At 48.7% G+C, this 20,709-nt stretch overlaps 1 protein-coding gene across 1 annotated transcript in view; it reads right to left on the bottom strand.

The window, feature by feature from the left end:
* Nucleotides 1-6,196: 6,196 nt before the first annotated feature.
* MUC4 (mucin 4, cell surface associated) overlaps nt 6,197-20,709 on the bottom strand; it is a 33,043-nt gene continuing 18,530 nt past the window's right edge. The window contains exons 10-25 of the mRNA XM_047874008.1: nt 20,002-20,121; nt 19,413-19,621; nt 18,898-18,988; nt 18,663-18,670; nt 18,303-18,462; nt 17,676-17,777; nt 17,048-17,278; nt 15,630-15,767; nt 14,041-14,222; nt 13,518-13,677; nt 12,564-12,743; nt 12,054-12,127; nt 10,651-10,704; nt 10,324-10,582; nt 8,006-8,168; nt 6,197-6,688 (exon numbers count right to left, since the gene is read on the bottom strand). Coding sequence (XP_047729964.1) covers nt 6,493-6,688; nt 8,006-8,168; nt 10,324-10,582; nt 10,651-10,704; nt 12,054-12,127; nt 12,564-12,743; nt 13,518-13,677; nt 14,041-14,222; nt 15,630-15,767; nt 17,048-17,278; nt 17,676-17,777; nt 18,303-18,462; nt 18,663-18,670; nt 18,898-18,988; nt 19,413-19,621; nt 20,002-20,121 — 2,327 coding nt within the window. The 3' untranslated portion in view covers nt 6,197-6,492. The remainder of the gene's footprint in view (nt 6,689-8,005; nt 8,169-10,323; nt 10,583-10,650; nt 10,705-12,053; nt 12,128-12,563; nt 12,744-13,517; nt 13,678-14,040; nt 14,223-15,629; nt 15,768-17,047; nt 17,279-17,675; nt 17,778-18,302; nt 18,463-18,662; nt 18,671-18,897; nt 18,989-19,412; nt 19,622-20,001; nt 20,122-20,709) is intronic.

Genomic DNA, 20,709 nt, shown 5'->3' with positions numbered 1-20,709 from the left:
CCCAGTTGGGCGGGGCTCAGTGTAACAGCTCCGCTCTCCACTAGATGGAGCTGCTAGCCTACTGGGGTGGATTGTTGCAGCGCTCATAGGTGTGTACGCGCATGCGCGGGAGTGGCAAAAATGGCGTCACCCAGCTATCAGTCTCTAGTATGGAAACTCTGTTCTCTCTGATCAGCAATCGCGCACCCGTCCTCTGTCTTCAGCTTTTGTCCACTACCCGCTTCTTCACTGTCCGTGACCAAGCCCCAGGCAGTACCTCTCTCCCAAGTTTTGTCTCAAATGAGACAAATGAGCCCCTTAATTCTGAAGGACTGCGGCTTCAACCCGTTCCGCCCCTCTGCGGGAGGGTCTCCCCAGGCAATGGCCGAACCCCGGCCGCACCCAGGAAAGTTCGCCAAACCGTGCTGCTGCTGAAGCCCAGAGACTGCGGCCAGGTGCCAGCCGCCCCAGAAAAAGTTTGCGAGCTAGCGTTCGCGAGCTAGCGTAGCAGCAGCCTTTCAGAGATTATGGAAAATCACAACACACATCTGGCACGAGGCTTCACATCTAACGACCTTGTTCCAGCACCAGCGAATGTGGCCGTTTTCTGGGGTCTGCTGGGACCATGTGGCTTCAACAGTCTCTACCAAATGTCCTTCCAGCAGTGGAACTGCTTTTCCCCATGTGGCCGAGAACCTCCCGGACCCCACTCTGTTCCTGGGGATTCGCCCTTCCCACCAGAGCACTGCCAGGTATCGAGCTGCAGAGTTGCAGCCTTTGCGCTACCCTTGTTAATGGAATTTAAACTCTCTCCTTTCTCCTTTCTCCCTTTTTAGTTTAGTCCTTGTGGCTGTTTCCAATTTTCCACTTTCTCTCCAGCTGCTTTTGGGGAGGGGTGCTTTTCCCATATTCTCCCCCACCCCAGTCTCCGTCCTCTCTCCGCCTGCAAAGGCTGCTCCCTGCCCGCCGCCAGCTTCTCTCTCCCCAAGTTCACCTCTCCGCGCCACATACCTGCTGAATTCTGTGGTTCAGGTTGTGCAGATTGTTATGTTAATCCTCCAATCAGTTTTCTAGGTATGTAGGATGGTTTAGTGTTGGTCCGGCTGTGTTTCATGGACGCGAGACACACAAAAAACTCCCATGCTGTTCCGTCATCTTGGCTCCTCTCTACACCAAATTTTTAGTTTTTCTTTTCTTGCTTTGCACTTATTTTTTTAAATGTTTATTTATACTTGAGAGACAGAGAGACAGAGAGAGAGAGAGACTGAGCACAAGGGGCAGAGAAAGGCACACAGAGTCTGAAGTAGGTTCCAGGCTCTGAGCTGTCAGCACAGAGCCCGACATGGGGCTTGAACTCACAAACTGTGAGATCATGACCTGAGCTGAAGGTGGATACTTAACCAACTGAGCCACCTAAGCACCCGTGGAGTTATTTGAATTGGGGATACCTGATAAAGTGGATAATTTAATCTTAACTATCCACATATAAGGACATACATGTACATGCAGTGCTGATTACTGTTATTGGAAACCAAAAATTTTGTAAAATATAGGCTATACCAATTAGAAGCATTTGGGAATTAAAGTGTGTAATTGTGCTTGTGTGTGTGTGTGTGTGTGCGCGCGTGCGTGCGTGCGCGCGCGTGCACATGAGAGACAGAGAGAATTATTGGTATTGACCAGAACTAGCAGAAGTAATGTTACCAACCAGAAAGAACCAGAAATCCTGGAGAAAATTCTCCAGTTATTTAAGACTCAAAGGTGTGTGTATATGAGGTGAAAAGGCCACATATTTCATGAAGACAAAGATAGGTGTGTACCTAAACAAGATAGCCTGTTTGAAGTCATCTGTGGCTCAGCACAATTCAGAAAGCAAAATCACAAGGCCATGGTGAGAACATGAGGTGGGACTCTTCTGATGAGAGACTTCAGCTGAAGCTCCTGCCGCAGCCAGTCCTTCCTTCAACCTCTGTTAAGGGGGACTGGCCACCAGTTAGTGGAAAGCAGTGAATGGTAACTGATCCCATGGGTGTGCCCCAAATTCAAATCAGTGGGCATCATTTTTTGGTAACTATTTACACTGGTGTATTATGCCTGTTATCTATTATTTGCCATCCTGGTCTTTTTTTTTTTTTTTTTTTTTTTTGCTGTAATGTTTTATTTGTTTTTGAGAGAGAGAGAGAGCAGGGAAGGGGCAAAGAGAGAGGGAGACACAGAATCTGAAGCAGGCTCCAGGCTCCAAGCTGTCAGCACAGAGCCTGACACAGGGCTCGAACCCATGAACTGTGAGATCATGACCTGAGTCAAAGTTGGTCACTTAACCAACTAAGCCACCTAGGTGCCCCTGTGCTGGTCTTTAGATGCTGCCTGCCTTAAGCCCATGAGGAGTTTCTGGAAGGCTCCTTTGAAAGCAGGGAAGGATGGGCAAGGGGATCTGTGTGTCTGGCTATAAGCCCTTTAAGGTTGCCCAGTGCCCACTGAGGGTGTTCCAGTGCCTGCCGCCCACTGGTAATGGGGGTGGAGGCTTCCTCCCCTCTGCCAAACTAACATATGCCTGGAACCCTGAAGAAGGGCCCTTCAGTTCTTTATTCCAGGTGCATGAGTGACAGAATCTAAATCACACAGATCTGGAGAGTGGGCTGATGAAAATTTGCAGTTGTGTCCTTGATCTGAATGGCACCACTTACCAAGAAGCCTTTTTTCTTTTTAATTTTGAATTGTTATTTTTAAGATTTTATTTTTAAATAGTATCTATACCCAGCATGGGGCTCAAACTCACAACCCCGAGATCAAGAGTCACAAGTTCTTCCGACAGAGCCAGTCAGATGCCCCAAGAGACCTTTCCTTCCCACACAGACACTTCCTTCTTTTTTCATGACAACCTTTCTCTACATCCCCAGTGCCTCAGCCATTTTGGCCAGGTTGCAGGTAAAATATAGGACACCCAGTTACATGAGAATTTCAGATAAGCAACGAATGCTTTTTAAAACATGTGTGTCCCAAACATTTCATGGGACATCTTATACTAAAAAACTTATTTGTGGTTTTTCTGAAACTCAAATTTAACTGGGCTTCCTGGATTTTCATTCTCTGAATCTGACAACCTTACTTTGAATGCCTCCTCTTCAACCAGTGTCCCCACCTCCTCTTTTTTCCCAGTCTGCGGGTTTCCTTCTCTGTAGCAAGCCCTGGAGCTTCTCTTAGGCCTTGGATATCTCCACAACCTTTGGCAGGATTGTCTGCAACACTTATTCTGTCCTCCAGCCCCCACCCGTCCGCTGTTGCCCAGTGAGAGCAGAAGAAGTTTAATGTCTGAAGATGGGATGAGGGGAAGAAGGACTTTGGGTTTGAGTGGGCTTGCCCCCCATTTGCCACCTTGCTTTTGTTCTTTCAGGTTTCCTCTTCCCCTGCTTGAGGACACACAGTATCTGTAACAACCACGTCTTGCACAGTGTGGGTCAATCCTTTGCCAAGAGTCCTGACTGGGTTTAGGACGAGATGTAATTTTTGGACCTTATGCTCAAAGCAAGCATACCCTCTCTGATCTTGGGTCACATTATAAAGTCTTCATCGCATAACTTAGTTTTTGGGTTGGAATGGTCAGGGCAAGGGCCATCTCATCAGTCCACCATGTTTGTGTTACCCCTCTCCCTCCCTCCTTGTTTTACATCCCTTTCTTTCTAATTGCTGGACACCACCCCCAGCCCACCCTGTCTCCCTGTAGTGACATATGTGCTTAATTCTTTTTGTTTAAATTTGTACAATTGCTTAAATTAATAAACTCAATTTTTTGACGTAGTTTTATGTTCATAGCAAACTGAACTAAAAGTACAAAGTTTCCATATATCCCTTTTCCCCCAACACACTTACAACCTCCCCTACTATTAACATCCCCCACCAGAGAGTATTGTTACAATCAATGAACCTACACTGAAATGTCATTATCGTCCGGAGTCCACAGTTAACATTAGGGTTCATCCTTTTTTTAAAACGGAAGTATAATTGGCATACAATATGATATTTTCAAGCATACAAATTTGGGATTTGACATTTTTACATACTATGAAATGATCACCATAATAAGTCTAATAACAGACTTAATACAATATTATTGTCTATATTTCCTGTGCTGTACATTACATTCCCATGAGTTATTTATTTTATAACTGGAAGTTTCTACCTCTTGATCCTCTTCACCCATTTTGCCCACCCTTCAGCGCCCCTCTCCTCTGGTGTGTGATTTTGGCTATAGGGTTTTTAAAATCAAGCTGAGGAAGTTCCCCTCTATTTCTAGCTTGCCAAGAATTTTGGTGTTTGAGTTTGTCAAATGTTTTTTTGTGCAACTATTGGTATAATCACACGATTTTTTTTCTTCTGTTGATGTGATAGATTACACCGATTGGTTTTTTAAAAATGTTTATTTATTTATTTTGAGAGACAGTAAGAGAGGGCTCAAGCAGAGGAGGGGCAGAGAGAGAGGGAGAGAGAGAATCTCAAGCAGTGTCTATGCCATCAGCACAGAGCTTGACATGGGGCTCAATCTCACGAACCATGATTTCATGATCTGAGCCAAAATCGAGTTGGATGCTTAACCACTGAGCCACCCAAGTACCCCTTAATTGATTTTTGAATATTGAATCAGCCTTGCACACCTGGAATAAATCCCACTTGGTCATGGCATATAATTCTTTTTATTCATTGTTGGATTTTATTTGTTAATGTTTTGTTGAAGTTTTTTGCATCTATGTTCATGAGAGATATTGCTGTATAGTTTTTTTTGTATGATTTTTTTCTGGGTTTGGTATTAAGGTAATGCTGGCTTCATAGAATGACTTAGGAAGTATTCCCTCCACTTCAATCTTTTGAAAGAGATTATAGAGAACTGGTAGAATTTCTTCCTGAAATGTTTGGTAGAATTCACCAGTGAATCTATTTGGCTATATGCTTAATTCTTGATAAATTAATGCTAGGATTAAATAAGTTTTTTTTTTTTAAGTAGGCTCTATGCCCAATGTGGGACTTGAACTCACAGCCCTAAGACCAAGAGTTTTGTGCTCTACTGACTGAGCCAGCCAGGCACCCCAAATAAAAGTGGTTTCATAAGGATCTTTGATTACACTTTGGGGTGTTTGAGGATAAAGCCACAACTTTGTACATATGGGAGAGGCCTTGCCTACTGGCAGTAGTCATTCTCTGTGAAAAGCAGACAGTGCGGAGTCTCTGTTCAGATCAAAGATCATGTTTCTCCTGAACTTCCTGCAACACCACTTCTTTACCAACAAAGGTGAGCCTGAGCACCAGGTTTGTGTCATGTGACCTCCTTTCCTACCCTTTGGCCACACTAGTTTGGACCACTGATGGACAATTGACATAAACTGGACTAATCAGATTCTCCCCTCAGAGATTTGGGATTTAGGACCAAGAGGTCCAGTTTCTGCAATAGAGATGGAATTGAGGTATTTGAGACACAGGAATTGTGGACCCATTTATTGTTGGATGTGTTACACCAGATAGGTGTGAAATTCTGCCTGCTAGGGGAGAAGTGTGAGGTCAAAACTGGTCAGGTTGCTGGGAGCAAGCAGAGTGGGGCCAAGGGACTGTGGGGTGGAGAGGCTCAGAAGACTCATTGGGGCTCAGGAAAGGACAGAGATCGTATATGAGGGATTGGGTGCTTCAGGTCTAAGGAGGGGGTTGGTGGCCTGCTTCTCAAGTTGGTCCTTAGGAAGGGAGCTGGAACAGTTTAATCCCTCCTGCAGGGAACACAGGCAGTGGGGGACAGGAACCAGACAGGTAAAGGCACTGAGTGTATTTACCCTCTTGGAACTGATGGACAGAGACTAGCAAGGCAGGGAGGGTTCCTAGGTGAGTCCGGGCTACTCCATATGGGGTATCTCAACCATCCTCCTCCGAAAACCAGGCTTTGGCTTGTGTTCTTCTCCTCAGGGGAAGAAAGTGATGTGGGGGCTGCAGCAAGGATTCACCTGGGTGGAGCAAAAAGCTTCCCAACAGAGAGTAGCTGAGGGCTGAAGCAGGACTGGATCCAACCCACCTCTTCTCCTCCACTCCCTGTGCCTCACCCTTCAGGCCCCTGAGAAAAACCACAAGTGGAATCCATGGCTTGGGAAACAAAAAAGTCAGAAGGATTTTACTTAAATAGACTTTAATTAGAAGTAAATTGGAGTTTTGTATACAAATGCATTTTGGATTTTAACCGAGACATTATTAACTCTGATGTGTGTGTATGTAGGTCAGTGTCCTTCTTGCAGGTATGTATGTGTAAGAATCCATCCTTTAAGTAGGTGGTCTTTATGGCCCCTTCTGTCTGCCTCTGTGTCTACTGAAAAGGTGTGCTATTGTTTTTATTATTACTCATTCCCTTGAAGAATCCTGAATCACCTTCAGGCACCTTCCTTTTCCCAGTCTCCTCAAAGCCAAGGTACTGGTCAATACGTGGGTGAGGCTGGGGTGGGTCCTGAAGTATCTTAGGCCACAGCTACCCCTTTGGGTGAGGCCTCAACTTTCTGTGTCCAGAGGGTAGGAGTACTGGTTCCTGGGGTAGCACCAGAAGCGCAGGACCACAAACACCACCGCCCCCAGCAGCAAGAGGGCTCCCAGCGCTCCAAAGAGGATCCCGAAGAAGGCGCCAAGCTTCATGCTCAGGTGCTCACAGCGTTCTCCCCAGGGCGTGTAGATGGAGAAGGGCACACAGCTGGGGACAGAGAGAGAAAACATGGTCAGCAGCGGGGAGGCCCCAGGAGGTTTTCCACAACAGGCTGGGATCCCCTCTGGGGAAGGAGGTGGAGCTGAAGCCATGCCCACTGGCTAGCGGAGGCTGGAGGGGGTGAATTCACCTGGAGTCAGCTCCACCTGGCTGCAGGTGAGCATGTGCAGGCACAGCCCTGGCTTCTCCCAGCCCTCCTTGGACCCGGGAGGGGAGAGGGCTGGGTGGATCTGGGATTGCAATGGGCACGAGGGTAGATGCACTGATATGACATGAGGGCCCTGGGTGGCACTGCCCTTCTCTTCCCTAGCAGACCTGTAGGCTTAGTGCACTCCCCTCACAGGAGACCCTTAGACTGCTGATGAACTGAGGGGACTTAGGACACCAGTTGCAGAGGGCCTCCCCTGAATGGTACTCTTAAGGAGGGGCAGGGATGGACCTAGACACAAGGCAGTGGGTGCCTCTCCACAAAGAGACAGCAGAATGTCTACCCCAGAACCAAAATCAGGTGGAAGAGGTTGCCTTTGGAACCCACATCCTGCTGCTTAACTTACTGGGTACCCTGGGCAGGTTCTTTACCTATCTCTTCCTTAAAATGCTCATAATACCAGGGCACCTGGGTGGCTCAGTTGGTTAAGCATCTGACATTGGCTCAGGTCATGATCTCACTGCTCATGGGTTCGAGCCCCACATCGGGCTCTGTGCTGACAGCTCAGAGCCTGGAACCTGCTTTGGATTCTGTGTCTCCCTTGCTCTCTGCCCCTTCCCCACTGACTCTCTCTGTCTCTCAAAAATAAACATTAAAAAAAAATTTTTTTTAATTATTAAAAAAAGTGCTCATAATACCAGGGCGCCTCGGTGGCCCAATCAGTTGAACATCCAACTGACTTTTGATCTCGGCTCTGGTCATGATTTCCACGCTGACAGCATGGGGCCTGCTTGGGATTCTGTTTCTCCCTCTCTCTACCCCTCCTCTGCTCATGCTCACTTTCTCTCTCTCTCTGTCTCTCTCTCTCTCTCTCTCTCTCAAAATAAAGAAATAAACTAAAAAAATGTTCATAATACATACCCAGTAGCTAGTTTGAATTTTAGAGGTGATATAACGTCTTTATTCTCCACACAGGGTAGGCACTCACACATCTTTTCCCTGGTCGCTTTTTCTCTGATCCCCGTTTGCTCAGTTACAGAAGATACATCCTAACTTTCAGACACCACAAAATACCATGGGGTTTCTGGGCCCCTTGCAGCATCTTTGCCCAGCTCGGATTCCCCAGCACTGCCCTTCCTGCCCTCTTTCCGACTCACCTGCAACGGGGCCCTTGGGGCAGGTGCTGGCACTGGCCTCCGTGTTCACAGTAGCCCTCACTGCACGGGGACACACAGGTCAGGCCACTGTGGGGGCTGTAGACCAGGTGGTAACCCTTGTAGCCATTGCATTTGAAGTAAGTCTTCAGCATGCTCACGTTCACTGTCAGGTAGGACGCAGATGAACATGAAAGCAATCAGTAACACCAAATCTATACCGTTTCGATCAAGAATGCTGTTTTCGGGCATTTTTCCTGAGAAATATTTGGAAAAGTGCACAAATACCTATGTTCACGGAAGTCTAGAGCAGCATGGTTTATAACAGCAACAGTGTGTAATAAGAGGGATTTTGTTAATGAATATTGTGCAACCGGTAACCACCATGACAGGGAAAGTGCATTGGTTAAGGGCAGATGCTTTTTTTTTTTTTTTTAATTTTTTTTTTCAACGTTTATTTATTTTTGGGACAGAGAGAGACAGAGCATGAACGGGGGAGGGGCAGAGAGAGAGGGAGACACAGAATCAGAAACAGGTTCCAGGCTCTGAGCCATCAGCCCAGAGCCCGACGCGGGGCTCGAACTCCCGGACCGCGAGATCGTGACCTGGCTGAAGTCCGACGCTTAACCGACTGCGCCACCCAGGCGCCTCTAGGGCAGATGCTTTGAAGGAAACCAGACCTACGTTAAAATTCAAACTCTACTACTAACTAGTTGTGTGATTTGGGGGAAATTTCTTAACTCTTTCAGCCTCGATTTCCTTATCTTTTATAAGGAAACAATAATAATAGTACCTACCACGTTATGAAAGTTAAAGGAGATAATATATACAGAATGTTCAGTACGTTGCCTAACATAGTAAGCACTCAGTAAATGGTCACTATTGGTATAACATTCTGTTTAAATAAAATATAGCACACTATGCTAAAATGTGTGATAAAATATCAAATGGGAATGCATACATAATACACAAAGTAATATGTTCACAGTTGTTTAAGTTAATGAAGTTATCAAAACATTAGGCACGACTTTATCCTTTATTATAAACAATATTTGTGAAGATCCCTGTGTGTAAAAGAAAATTCAGAAGTATGTGTGCGAAATGGACTTGTCTTTGGGGATTGGAGTTACAGGTGATTTTTTTTCTCTTTTTGTTAGTTTGTGTTTCCTAAAGTTTCTACGATAAACATATTGTACTTGTATAATAAAATTTGGGGGGGGGTTTGGTTTCTTTAATAAAAGTTATAGTCAGGTCTAGGACAACTGTTCTCTTACCACCTACCCCTAACCCCCTACCGCACATACACAAAGTAGTTCAGAGGATTTCACACTGTCGCTCCCAGGAGGGAGGAGACCCAGACTGGACCCCAGAAGAAGCTCTTGCTTGGTCCCACCCTCCAGTAACACACTGGCTTCTGTTGGGTTCCGTGTGGTTACTGCCCTGTTCTCTGCTACACTCCCAAAGTAGCGTAGGCCAATCCTTTCCTTCCTTGGTAAGCTTACCAACTCATCTCATTCTTGTTCCAGGATAACAAGGGGCTATCACAGCTGAAAGGGACCTCAGAAATCCCGTCTCATTTTCCAGGTTGGGGTGTTAAGGCTTGGATTGGGGATGGCTTTTGCCTAGGGTCACACCTCTCAAGGAGGGGATATTTCTGCCCCCGAGCCAGGTCTCCAGGCTTCAGCTTAATATCCTTTAGCTGGAGGGCAAAGGTAAAAGGGATGTCCCTGCTTATGTTTATAAAGTGAAATGTTATTTTAACAAAATCATTAACAATTTTATTAAAAAAAAGAAAACCGTTAGTGGTCATGGTCGGAAATTGGCAATTAGAGTAAATGCTCCATGAAACTGTATCCCTGCGGATTCATCAAGCAGTATTTTGTGCTCTGCTCTTGTATCTAGAAAGCTGGTAGGTAAAATGTTTATAATTCCCCTCAAAAGGGCACCTGGGTGGCTCAGTTAGGTGTCCGACTTCAGCTCAGGTCATGATCTCACAGTTCTTGGGTCCAAGCCCCGCATTGGGCTCTGTGCTGACACCTCAGAGCCTGGAGCCTGCTTTGGATTCTGTGTCTCCCTCGCTCTCTGCCCCTCCCCTACTTGTGCTCTGTCTCTCTGTCCCTCAAAAATAAATAAACACTAAAAAACATTTTTTTTTTTAATCACAAACAAAAAACTAAGTTACTTGCTTCTTGCTTATCTGTGGCTCTCCGTAGAAAACTTTTCCACCATGGGTTTGTGTGGGCTGAAGATCTGTGATAGGTCCCCTCCATTTACCTCCTCCCTCAGCTATCCCTGTGACTATCCCCAGGAAAGTGACTCACGAGCCTTCACACTGTACACATCTTCCCTGGAGATGGAATGGAAGTTCACATTGGTCCTGGGCCCCTCACTTCTGTTCCATCTCCTCCATGAAGCCTGGGGTAAGAATGCCTCTACCACTGCATCCAGCAGCTTGGTGTTTAGGAAGTCGATAACAGGACCCCGAGGGAGGTACTGGAACTCCGAGATGACACTCCAGCGTTGAAGGTTTCTTCCTGAGGTTGCCCCAGAATTGCTGTGTGGGAGGGGTACAGTGAGGCACTAAGGGTGGAAGGGGAAGGGAGGACCTGGGGAGCAGGCGGGGACTGTCCCACTTACATTGGTACCACTTTGCTGTTCTGGAGAAAAGCCCACACATCCAGCTTCCCCAGTCTGTAGGCCACCTAGGGAGTGGGTGGGGGAGTGGGAATGAGGCCCTGTCCAAAGAGGACACCCTTCCCACTTGAATGCATTTGTTTATCCATGTCTGGCTCTTTCTTTGCACATGAGTGCCAGAACCTACAGAATGTTTCTCATCCATTTCTACATTCCTAAACCCCAGCCTAGCCTGGTAACTGGCATGGGTCCCTGCTTAATAAAATTTTGTTTGTGAAGGGCACCTGTGTGGCTCAATCAGTTAAGCATCTGACTCTTGATCTCAGCTCAGGTCATGATCTTATGGTTCATGAGTTCAAGCCCCACCTTGGGCCCTGCACTGACAGTGTGGAGCCTGCTTGGGATTCTCTCTCTCCATCTCTGCCCCACCTCTGCTCTCTTGCACACCCACTCGTGCTTGCTCTCTCTCAAAAATAAACAAGTAAATATTAAAAGTTTGTTGGTGAGTGAAGGCATACCTCCCTGCCTCCAACAACAAGGGGAGAATCTGGAATGAATGACTCATGCCTTGCCTCTCTTCCATGACTCACCCAATCATTCTCTCCCCACATGTATATTGAACATTGATTATGTTTAGCCAGACCTAGGGGATGGTCAGGTGCTGGGGACTTCAAGCTGACTCAGGAACAGTCTATACTCAGAGACCCATAGTCTGGTGAAGTGAATAAGCATGAACAGATTTTACCATTCAGAGTGTGGAATGCTGTAGTAGTAGCAATCATAATAATAATTATTATAATTTCTTGAACACTTGTGTTTTAGGCACTGCAGTAAGTGCTTTACATACATTATCATTTAAAACTTGACACAACCCATTGACATAGGTACTATTGTTATTTCTGTGTTACAGATGAGACATCAAATAATTTGTCTAATTCTTACACCTGCTTGAGGGAATGGTAGAGCCAGGATTTTAACCTGGGTATGTAGGATTATAGAGCCTCAGTAATTCAACTACTGTGGTACTCTGTCTGTGGTTGAGGAATGGACAAGGGCATAGGAACGAAGAAGAGGGAGCTGCCAGTTCCCTCTGGGAAGTCAGGGAAGGCTTCCTGGAGGTGAAATGCCAGACCAAGTGCAGGTCTTTAGGGATACTCAGAAGGAGGGGCTGGGGTGACTTGACCACCCTAGACAATGTTCATTGTGGTCTGGTTATTCCAGTCCCCTTGGAGGTCTCTGTCTGGGGGATTCCTGCCTTCCTCATTCGCTGCTTTCCCTGGGGCAGGAGGCTCCAGCCTCTTCTGGCAACTGAATCTAGATGGATGATGAGATATAGAACATATAAGTGATGGCCAAGACCCTACCTTAAACCTGCCAAGACCCACCTCCCCACCCAGAGCTAGCCTGCAGCACTGACCGAGGCATTGACATCTGTCATGGTGGCATTTTCTCCTTCCCTGAGTGAGAGCTGGATGATTCTTACGGGAAGATCTGGAGATGAGAGAAGCAGATTCACAATCACCTCACAGTTTACAGACTTACCCAAGAAGTTTTTTGGGCCAGCTCAGGGAGATTGCCCCATTCGACAGTGACAGAAGGTCACCAGAGGAGTCAGAAGGGACTGATTCTGCTGAGCCTCACCCTAGTGCCCATTCCACTATGGTCAGGGCTTCCTGACTCTCATCTCCCTGGGCCATGAAGTCACCTCCAGTCTTTCCTCAGCAGACTTCTCAGGCCTGGGGTCATGCTGTGGCAGCTACCCCTTGCCCCTGCTCCCCCCACAGCTCCCATAGCCACCAACCTACCACCACCTGAGAGAGATTGGAGTTCTGCCCTGTTGAGTTTGAGGAATGAAGCTCTGGTCCCCCGAGTTCCCCATCTTCCCCCAAGGTGAGAGAAATGTGAAGGCAGAGGCAGCTGTTGGTACCTTGATGGATGGTTGGAGTGAAATTGTTCCCAGCCACAAAGCAGCGGGTGTCAGTGAAGGCTGGGGGACAGGTGCAGGTGGGATGGCAGTCTGGCGTCTGGGAGATGTAGCAGTGGCCCTGGTTGTAGCAGTAATTCACAGGGCAGGACACGTTCTGACAGAGGGGAGAGTTCTCCAGAGCTGCAGAAGAAGGAGGGAGGACAGCAGCATCAGGCTGGGCAGCCGTGGGGAGCCCCGGCCCACAGAAAGCTGCTCCTAGGACAGGCTTGCTTTCCTTCCCCCAAAGCCCATTCAGTCTGCATTTTGCTTATGAGTCACTCTGAGACTCAAACTATCCTTCTCCCTTTTCCAGATATTTCTCTGCTGGGCAACCCTTTTTCCTTTGCCAGGTAGGTGTTCTCCCACTTCTGCTGAGGGAATGGCATGTTTGTCAGACCCCCTGCATCAGGAAAGGACCCAGAAGGCTGGCAAGAGAAGAGCACGCCAGCCTGGTTTCCTTACTTCCATCCCTTTGTCTGCCTTATTAAGCTGTGGCTCTGCCTGCTCTGGCCATTCCTCAGAAGACACAGTGGCCTCTACATTTCATTTGGGTGCTGTAGGGACTTAGTGAAGGCCTCACTGTGATCTCCCTCATCATGACTTCACTGGAGCCTTGGCTTGCGGGCTGCTGCTGGACATCTCCTCCCTTCCCCAGGCCTTCTTCAGTCTTTTGCCCTGGGTTTCCCCCATCAGGGCCTCAGGTCTGCTCTGCCCTGGCCATCCTTCCCCCTGCCTGCACAGTCTCTTCTCCTGCAGCTTCACACCTCACCAATGTCTTCACTTCCTTACTGTACCCACTTATAATGAGCATTCTAAAGACTTGCTGGAAAAGGGGGAGAAATGGTTTGCCCTAGGCCCTCAAGGTGTCAACTGTGCCCAGGCCCTCCTCCTGCCAGGGACCTGCTCCCAGCTCACCTGCACAATGACGCCCATCCCCAGTCAGGTTTTGGGGGCAGGCCTCGCAGCCCTCCCCAGGAATGCAGTTTACATTCGGGAAGCATGGCTCCTCACAGGGGTCCCTGGAACGTTTGCAGTAGGGGCCAAAGCTGTTCCCATCACACTTGCAGCCAGCCACCTGTAATGGGTTGCTGATCACCAGGGAGCCAGGAGGCTGAACCATTAAAGGCTTTTGGGTGTTTCTGTACTGACCTCTCTGGTCTGAGAACCTGTGGACCTTGAGTCCTTGTCTTAATTCTACCAGCATCTACTGAGCACCTTTGTGACTAGGTCGTGGTCCTGTACATCCTTGCCAAGCCCGCTGGGCCTCCCTGGAGCATTCTTTCCCCTGGCTTGAGATTGGTGTTGGCTCTACTCACCTACCACAGCTCCCAACACACACACATTACCACACAGGGACTGAAGTATGACATCCCTTCAGTTCCCACAGCCTTTCCCCTCAATAAGGAAACCTCCCTCCCATCCTCCTCCCAATACTCACCTCCAGGGAGGAATTGCCCACCCAGCTGGTCTGGTTGTATAAACACTGGCTCTCTTCCCTGCAGGCACAGACCACTGTCTTTGGCTGGAGTACAGATGACAAGTTGACTTTGGCATTTCTTGCTAGAATCTCCAGAGTGAATGGTTCCAACAACTTTGGTGTCCATAGCAATGTCCCATTCTCTGCCCCAGGAAAAACAAGACCATGAGAGCTGGGGGCCTTGACTGCTGTGCCTACTGACACATCCTGGAATCTAATACCCTGAGTGCTGATGCTAGCCTTCCCCCACCTCTCTCAGATCACCCCTCAAATGTCATCAGGCATTTCTTTGAACAAGGGTGGTTTCTTACGGTGATCCTGGTCACACCCCAAGCTGGAGGTAGCATGAGCCCCGCTAACTGACTGTTGGGTGGAACTCCACAGAAGGGAAGGCAGCTGATCCCTGAAGAGACCCCAAAGGGCAACCCCTGCCTGGGCCTGCAGGAGGATGGGACATCTAGGAGGGAAGAGAATAAGACCAGGATGACGCTTCCCCAGGCTATACTGCAGACTAAACTGGCTGCCCCTTCACATCCCTTGCCCTGATTTCTTGCCCACTCCCTCACTTCTTGGACCTTTAACTTTCAGACACCAGACAACAGTGAAACATTGTCAACAAGGACTCTTGTGATCAAAACCTGTCTTATGTTTTCCAAGAAAATAAGAAAGTCTTCATAAAGTAGTAGGTTGAGAGTTATTGATAGTAGGCAGCAGATGAGAGTAACTTGCAGGTTTCCACTCCTCAGGAGAGGAGCCCAGTGGAGGAGAAAATCTCCTGATGCCATTGGCTAGCACCTGACAGAATGCCACATGGAGCCAAAGGGTGTAGACAAAGAAGTCCCTTCTTATGCACAGAGAAAGAAAACGAGGCAGAGAGGTGCTCTGAGCTCAAAATAAGGTCCCTAATAGATTTGGTTTAGCAAAGAACAGTCACTAGCATCACTGGTACTGGCAACAGAAGGCAATTGCATCCTGTGGGCTTTGACTTTTTGACCCAGATGATGGTTGCAGGACTGGGCATCTCCACACCATTACTGACAGAAATGCGGCTTTGCTTGCTCCCAGCAGAGAAAAGCCACAAGCAGAGACAAAGTTAGGTAAACGTGGTTGACAAACATAAAAATAAGTGAGAAACATACCAAAAGAAGATATTTGTATCTTTAAATCATGTTCCACATTATATCATTCTTTTAATAGATTTGAAATGTTTTAAATTAGTATTTTTTAATGGTTATACTTTTTTTCTAATAATTTGGTGATTTTATAAAGATGGTTAAAGATGATTGCATGTTCTTGGATTTGAGGTGACATGACTTTTGAGTCACTTGGATGTACCCCGAGTTAATGCAGCTAGCTGGCCAGATTGCCAAAAGCCCATCACTGCTCTTCACTGGGGACACTATCTGAATCTTAGGGATCACTCCAAGAAATGCTAGTCCTGGATATTCTGATGGAAAAGTGGAATGAAGTTGCACAGGGTATAATAATGCAAAATTACCTAAAGCTTGACTCTGCTCTCATCCCTTACACCTGCAGCCAACCGTTCTTACCAAAGAGCTTGAAGTCAGTGTTGCTGTTTCTTAGGGTGAATATGACGTTCTCAGAACCGCTGGTGTACTGAGTCAGCTTGGTCTGCCCCAGATAGGCTTCCACCACATGCTCACCCTCGATAGAAGGTGGGTACTTACCTGAAACACAAAGAGGGAATTCAGGGTTTGGGGCAGGACACTTTCTTGCCTCATGGGCAAGTCCTCTGGCTTGTGTGAAGCATTCCCAGGGCTGTGACCCACCTCTGGAAGCAGGAATGACTCTGTGTACCTGCTTTCAGGTCTATCTAGAGCAGGTTGGGGTTGTACTGCCCACCTGGCCAAATCCTTATTTTCTCTTTATCTTCTCCCCACACAGGATTCAGGTCAAGTTCTTTCCTGATCAGAATGCTATGCTGGGCATGGTACACAATGTTGTTCAGATCATCACAGAGTTTTACCTTTGGAAGAGAGCTGAAAACCAAGAGGGTAATCTCTAGATGGGCATTGCATTTGTCAGGAAATAGAGGAAAATGCTTTCTCACTGGATGGAGTGCCGGGGTGGCTCAGTCAGTTAAGCATCCAACTCGATTTCTGCTCAGGTTATGATCTCGAAGTTCATGAGTTTGAGCCCCACCTTGGGCTCTACACTGACAGTGTAGAGCCTGCTTGGGTTTCTATCTCTCCCTCTATCTCTGCCTCTGTCCTACTCTCTCTCTCTCTCTCTTAAAGTAAATAAACTTAAAAAAAAAACTTTTCACTGATATCTGTCTTTTGGAACCCTGCTGTTTCCATTTTATTGTTCATTCACTCATTCATTCACTCATTCAGTCATTTAACACATATTTATTGAGTGCCTAACCTATGACTGACACTATTCCATGTAGTGAGGACACAGCAATAAACAAATAATCAAAAAGATATCTATGCAAATTAGAAAATATGCTAGATAGTTATAAATGCTAGGGTGAAAAAAAAGAAAAAGCAGGAAAGGTGAATGGGAAGTATGGGTAAATGTGAAATTTTAGACAGGCTAGCCAAGAAAGGCACTCCTGAGAAGGCGACTCTATTTGCACAGAGCCTTGAAGGAGGTGAGAGGCTGTCCGGAGGAAGGGCAGGGAGTCCAGGCAGAGAACAGTAGGTGTGGAGTCTGGAGCTGGCGGTGAGCCTGGTGTGTTTGAAGAAGACAGAGAAGCCAGTGTGTCTGGAGTGGAGAGTGCAAGGTGGGGAGGAACAGAGGAAGAGTTTGAGAGGCCCGAGGGTCAGGTTGGAAAGGGCTGTGAAGGCCGTCACGGAGTGAGCTGGGGAGTCACGGGAGGCTGAGCAGAGGAATAACATGAACAAAAGAATCTGTTACATTTGAAAAACAGTAGCCTAAAGGAATATCATGAAAGGGGGGTGCTCCACATCTGCCACCCAAGTCTGGGCCTCATGCCACTTACTGAGGGTGGCGTTCATCAGCTGGTATCTGCTAAAGAGCATCTTAGTGTTCAGGCCGGTGCTTGTGTTTCCTGTGGCCAGGCTGTCATAAATGCACTGCTCATCTCCATTACACTCAGAGACCAGATTTTCACCCGAGTGGTTGTTCTTCAGTTGGAAAAGGAAGACAGGGGTGAAGTTGGAAGGCAGAGGGTTGTCTCTCTTGCCAAGGAGTCTCGTATCATTGATTTTCCCTAGAACATATGAAGTACAATGGTAGTGGTACCAGGGATGGGATTCCAGCTATACTTCTGCTGTGTCCACCACTTACCCTCACTTTATATGCCTTGGGGTGAGGGAGGGGGTGTGAAGGGACAAAGTGACTTCAGCTTTTGAAGCTGGAAATCTCTGCTCTAGTGGGTAAGGGCCACCACTTCCCTCACCTTCTCTTCCAGGTAGAGAAATGCAGGGGGGCATGGGGGTGGAGGGGACAAATCCGGGGTGGTCCCAGAATCCTCAGCATTTCCTCCTGGCCTTTCCACCCCTCCCTCACAAAGGATGGAGGTCTGGCTCCCACAGGCCCAAGGGAGACAATGCTTCCTTCATCCCACCCCAGCCACATCTACCCCTAGGACTCGGGCCCAGACTCACAGGTCATTCCAAATTGATAAAGTTGCCACTCATCGCTTTTGTTGAGAATGGTGGAGCCATTGGGCATCCTGAAGTCATCATCTGGATTGTCATTCCAGACTCCTGAGGGACAGAGTAGGAGATTGGCCACCCTGGAACTGTGGCTCTCCCCTTCCCTGAGGAGCGTCCAACAGGTCACATTCAAGGTGTGAGGGGGAGTAGGGGCCTGGGAAGCCCCTTCCAGTTGTGTCTATTCTCGGTTCAGTCCTTCCAGAGGAGGGGAGAGGACCAGACCTCATAGCCCACCCCTCAGTCTCAGGGATAGAGGAGGAGAAAATGGAGGAAGAAGGGAGAGGAAGTAGGGGCTGGAGGGAGAGAAAGGGCATCCTCAAAGCCCCCTTGGCTGCCCTAGAACGAGAGCTTTGGGAGAACAAGAAATGAGCCTCAAAGGAAGCTGAAGAGGTCCCTTGCTCCTCCCCACCTCTCTGTGCCCTCAGAGTTCTGTTCCAAGGAGGCTGAGAAAGGGAAGCTCAGCCTGGGGTGTCCACAGGCCAGCTGGATGGGGAGCTGCCTGTGGGCTGGGGCCCGTGCTCTTGATGCCACTGCTGCTGCCGCTGCCTCAAAGGCAGAGTCCTGTCTGCTTCTCACCCAGGAGGCCCTCTGTGCTGTTTCGATACTCCTCTGGGAGGCTGCAGGAGGCATGGAGGATGTTGGAAAGGGCGGTCACGGAGATTGTCACGGTCCCATCGAAGCTGGCTGACACGAGGGAGCCATTGCGGGTCATTACAATGCCGGTGGTGTTGAATGTCTCCTGGCCTGGGATGTTGAGAGACAGATGAGAAAGAAACCGGCTTTCAAACCCTGCAGACTCAAGACTTGGCAGTAGTGAAGGGTCAAGATGTTGAGGGGGAGACTCTGAGAGCAGCTCTGGGGTGTCCTGGGAGTGCCTTTTCCAGGGGCTGAAAGCCACACTCACAGGACACCCCCTTCTTCCTGGAGACTGGAGACAGGGACTACTGCAGACAAGCCATCACTGCAGAGGAGGGACAGAAGTGAGAAGAGAAAGCGGTGAAGAAGCTGTTCAGGCACAGCTGCTGAAAGAACAGGGGGTGAAGCAGGGGTGCCAACCCATCTCCACTGCCCCAGTGCTGCTGTCTCTACATGGCGTCCAGGCCCTGGGTGCCCTGCTAAAGCCTGATCCGGGGAAGCAGGACCAGGTGGCTGACAGCTGTCCCCAGCCTACCTTCTGGGTCTTCACGGTTAGTCTCAAATGTCACAGTCTGGTTATTGACCTGCACATGGATTGTGTCATTCGGCTTGAGGAGCCATCGAACCTGGAAGGAAATTGGAGGAGGCCTAAGCCTGAGGTGGGCCAAGAAGCTGAGAAAGGAGGCTTCAGAGAATCCGGACCTGAGCCCCAGAGGAACATGTAGGTGGGTGTGATGATGAGGTTATGTAGCTAACATCTTGGGAGTGCTTAGCCCAGGCCAGCCTCTGAGGCCAGATTATCTCATTTAAATCGCACACATAGCCCTGCAGGGTAGGTAGTATTATCCTCATTTTACTACAATGAAACCAAGGCACTGGAAGTTCAGTTGTTTCTTCAGAATCACATGGCTGGTGGAGCCAGGACCCGAATCCCACTGTCTCTGGGGTTGAGAATCGAACCACTACCCTGGCAGGATGCATCCTCCCTCCCTGCTGCCCTGTTCCCTTCTTCCTTCTTTCTCTTCTCCTTGGGACCCCTGCCTCACTCACTGTGATGGGGTTCAGGCTGCTGGTGTTATATTTAGCTGCAAAGGCAATGAAGTTGGTGGCCTGGGCTGAGCTGGTCTGGGCAGTACGGCCCTGCAGCAGGAAGGAGGAGTTTCTGTCCCAGGCCCGGACCAGCAGGAAGTCCCCCAGTCCATTGAAGGTGTAATTGGCACCATCCAAGGTGGTGATATGGGGATCCCCAAACATCCAGGCTGAAAAAAAGGAGAGACCACACTGACATGGCAGACCAGGGAAGGGTCTGAGATCCCCACTACCTCCAGGCAGACTCAAGCCTGGGAGGGGTTCACTGAGTGTAGAACCATTCCCGGAAGCCCTCTTGCACTTTTGTGCCCCTACCCAAATTCACATAGACCCATTACCTCCGCCCCCTACCTTCTCACTCCTTCCCCAATGCCAGGTACAAAGCTCCTCTGTTTGCCATTGGCCGCACACTTGAATCATCTGCATCTTCCCTTGTGGCCACAACCCATCCCTGGGAAGCTAGCACTGCCCTGGTCCAGGTCCCAAGAAGCTATGCCTTCCCAGATTCTCTGCCTCAGCCCTGCCCCAAGACAGGTCCCAGCAGCCTCACCAGGCCTTGGGGGACGGTACCCAGCACAGCCGATGCGGGGCCGCCTCTGCTGGTACAGGGCGCAGAAGGAGGGCTTGTCGTTCCCACGGCAGCACCAGTCCCATGGCTCCAGTTCTTGGTCTGGGGAGAAGAGCAGCGTATTGCTGACAGACAGGGGACCTGCAGAGCCCAGCTGGAAGGTTTGGTAGGGCAGGATGACATGGGCAGCAAGGGCATGGTTTGGGAATCAGGCACACCTCAGGTCAGATCCTGACCCACTCAGTAGCCTCAGGTCATTGACCAGTTACCGTCTCCCTTGCAGGCTTGCTGGAACTGTGCTAACGGGCTTTCTTTCTGAGTCCCCAGGCTCAGAAAGCACAAGAGTGGGATCATGTGGCCGATGGTCTGGGGGTCATGGAGGCTGCTGTGTTGTCAGGGGCAGGGGGGTGGAAGGGGGAGGATGCACAATACCCTGGTCCTCCAACCCTGTGCTCTCTAGCTCCTTTGGAGGGTCTCTGCAGGAGATGACTCCATGTCTTCCCCAAGACTGCCAGCTAATCTGGGTCCAGGTGGATAGGGCCAGACTTGATCCCCTCCCCTTCCCTAGAAAGATGCCCCCATTCTTGTCTAAGGCAATAGGGCCAAGTGAAGATGGGACAAGAGGCACTCAATTATAAATCCCTAGGATGTCAGCTGGAAGGGATGTTGGAAGCTTCCCTACATTACAAG

The sequence above is a fragment of the Prionailurus viverrinus genome, chromosome C2 (assembly GCF_022837055.1).
Source record: "Prionailurus viverrinus isolate Anna chromosome C2, UM_Priviv_1.0, whole genome shotgun sequence".
NCBI lineage: Eukaryota > Metazoa > Chordata > Mammalia > Carnivora > Felidae > Prionailurus > Prionailurus viverrinus.
Note: the sequence above shows the minus strand (reverse complement) of the source record. Positions and strands in the feature narration are given on the sequence as shown.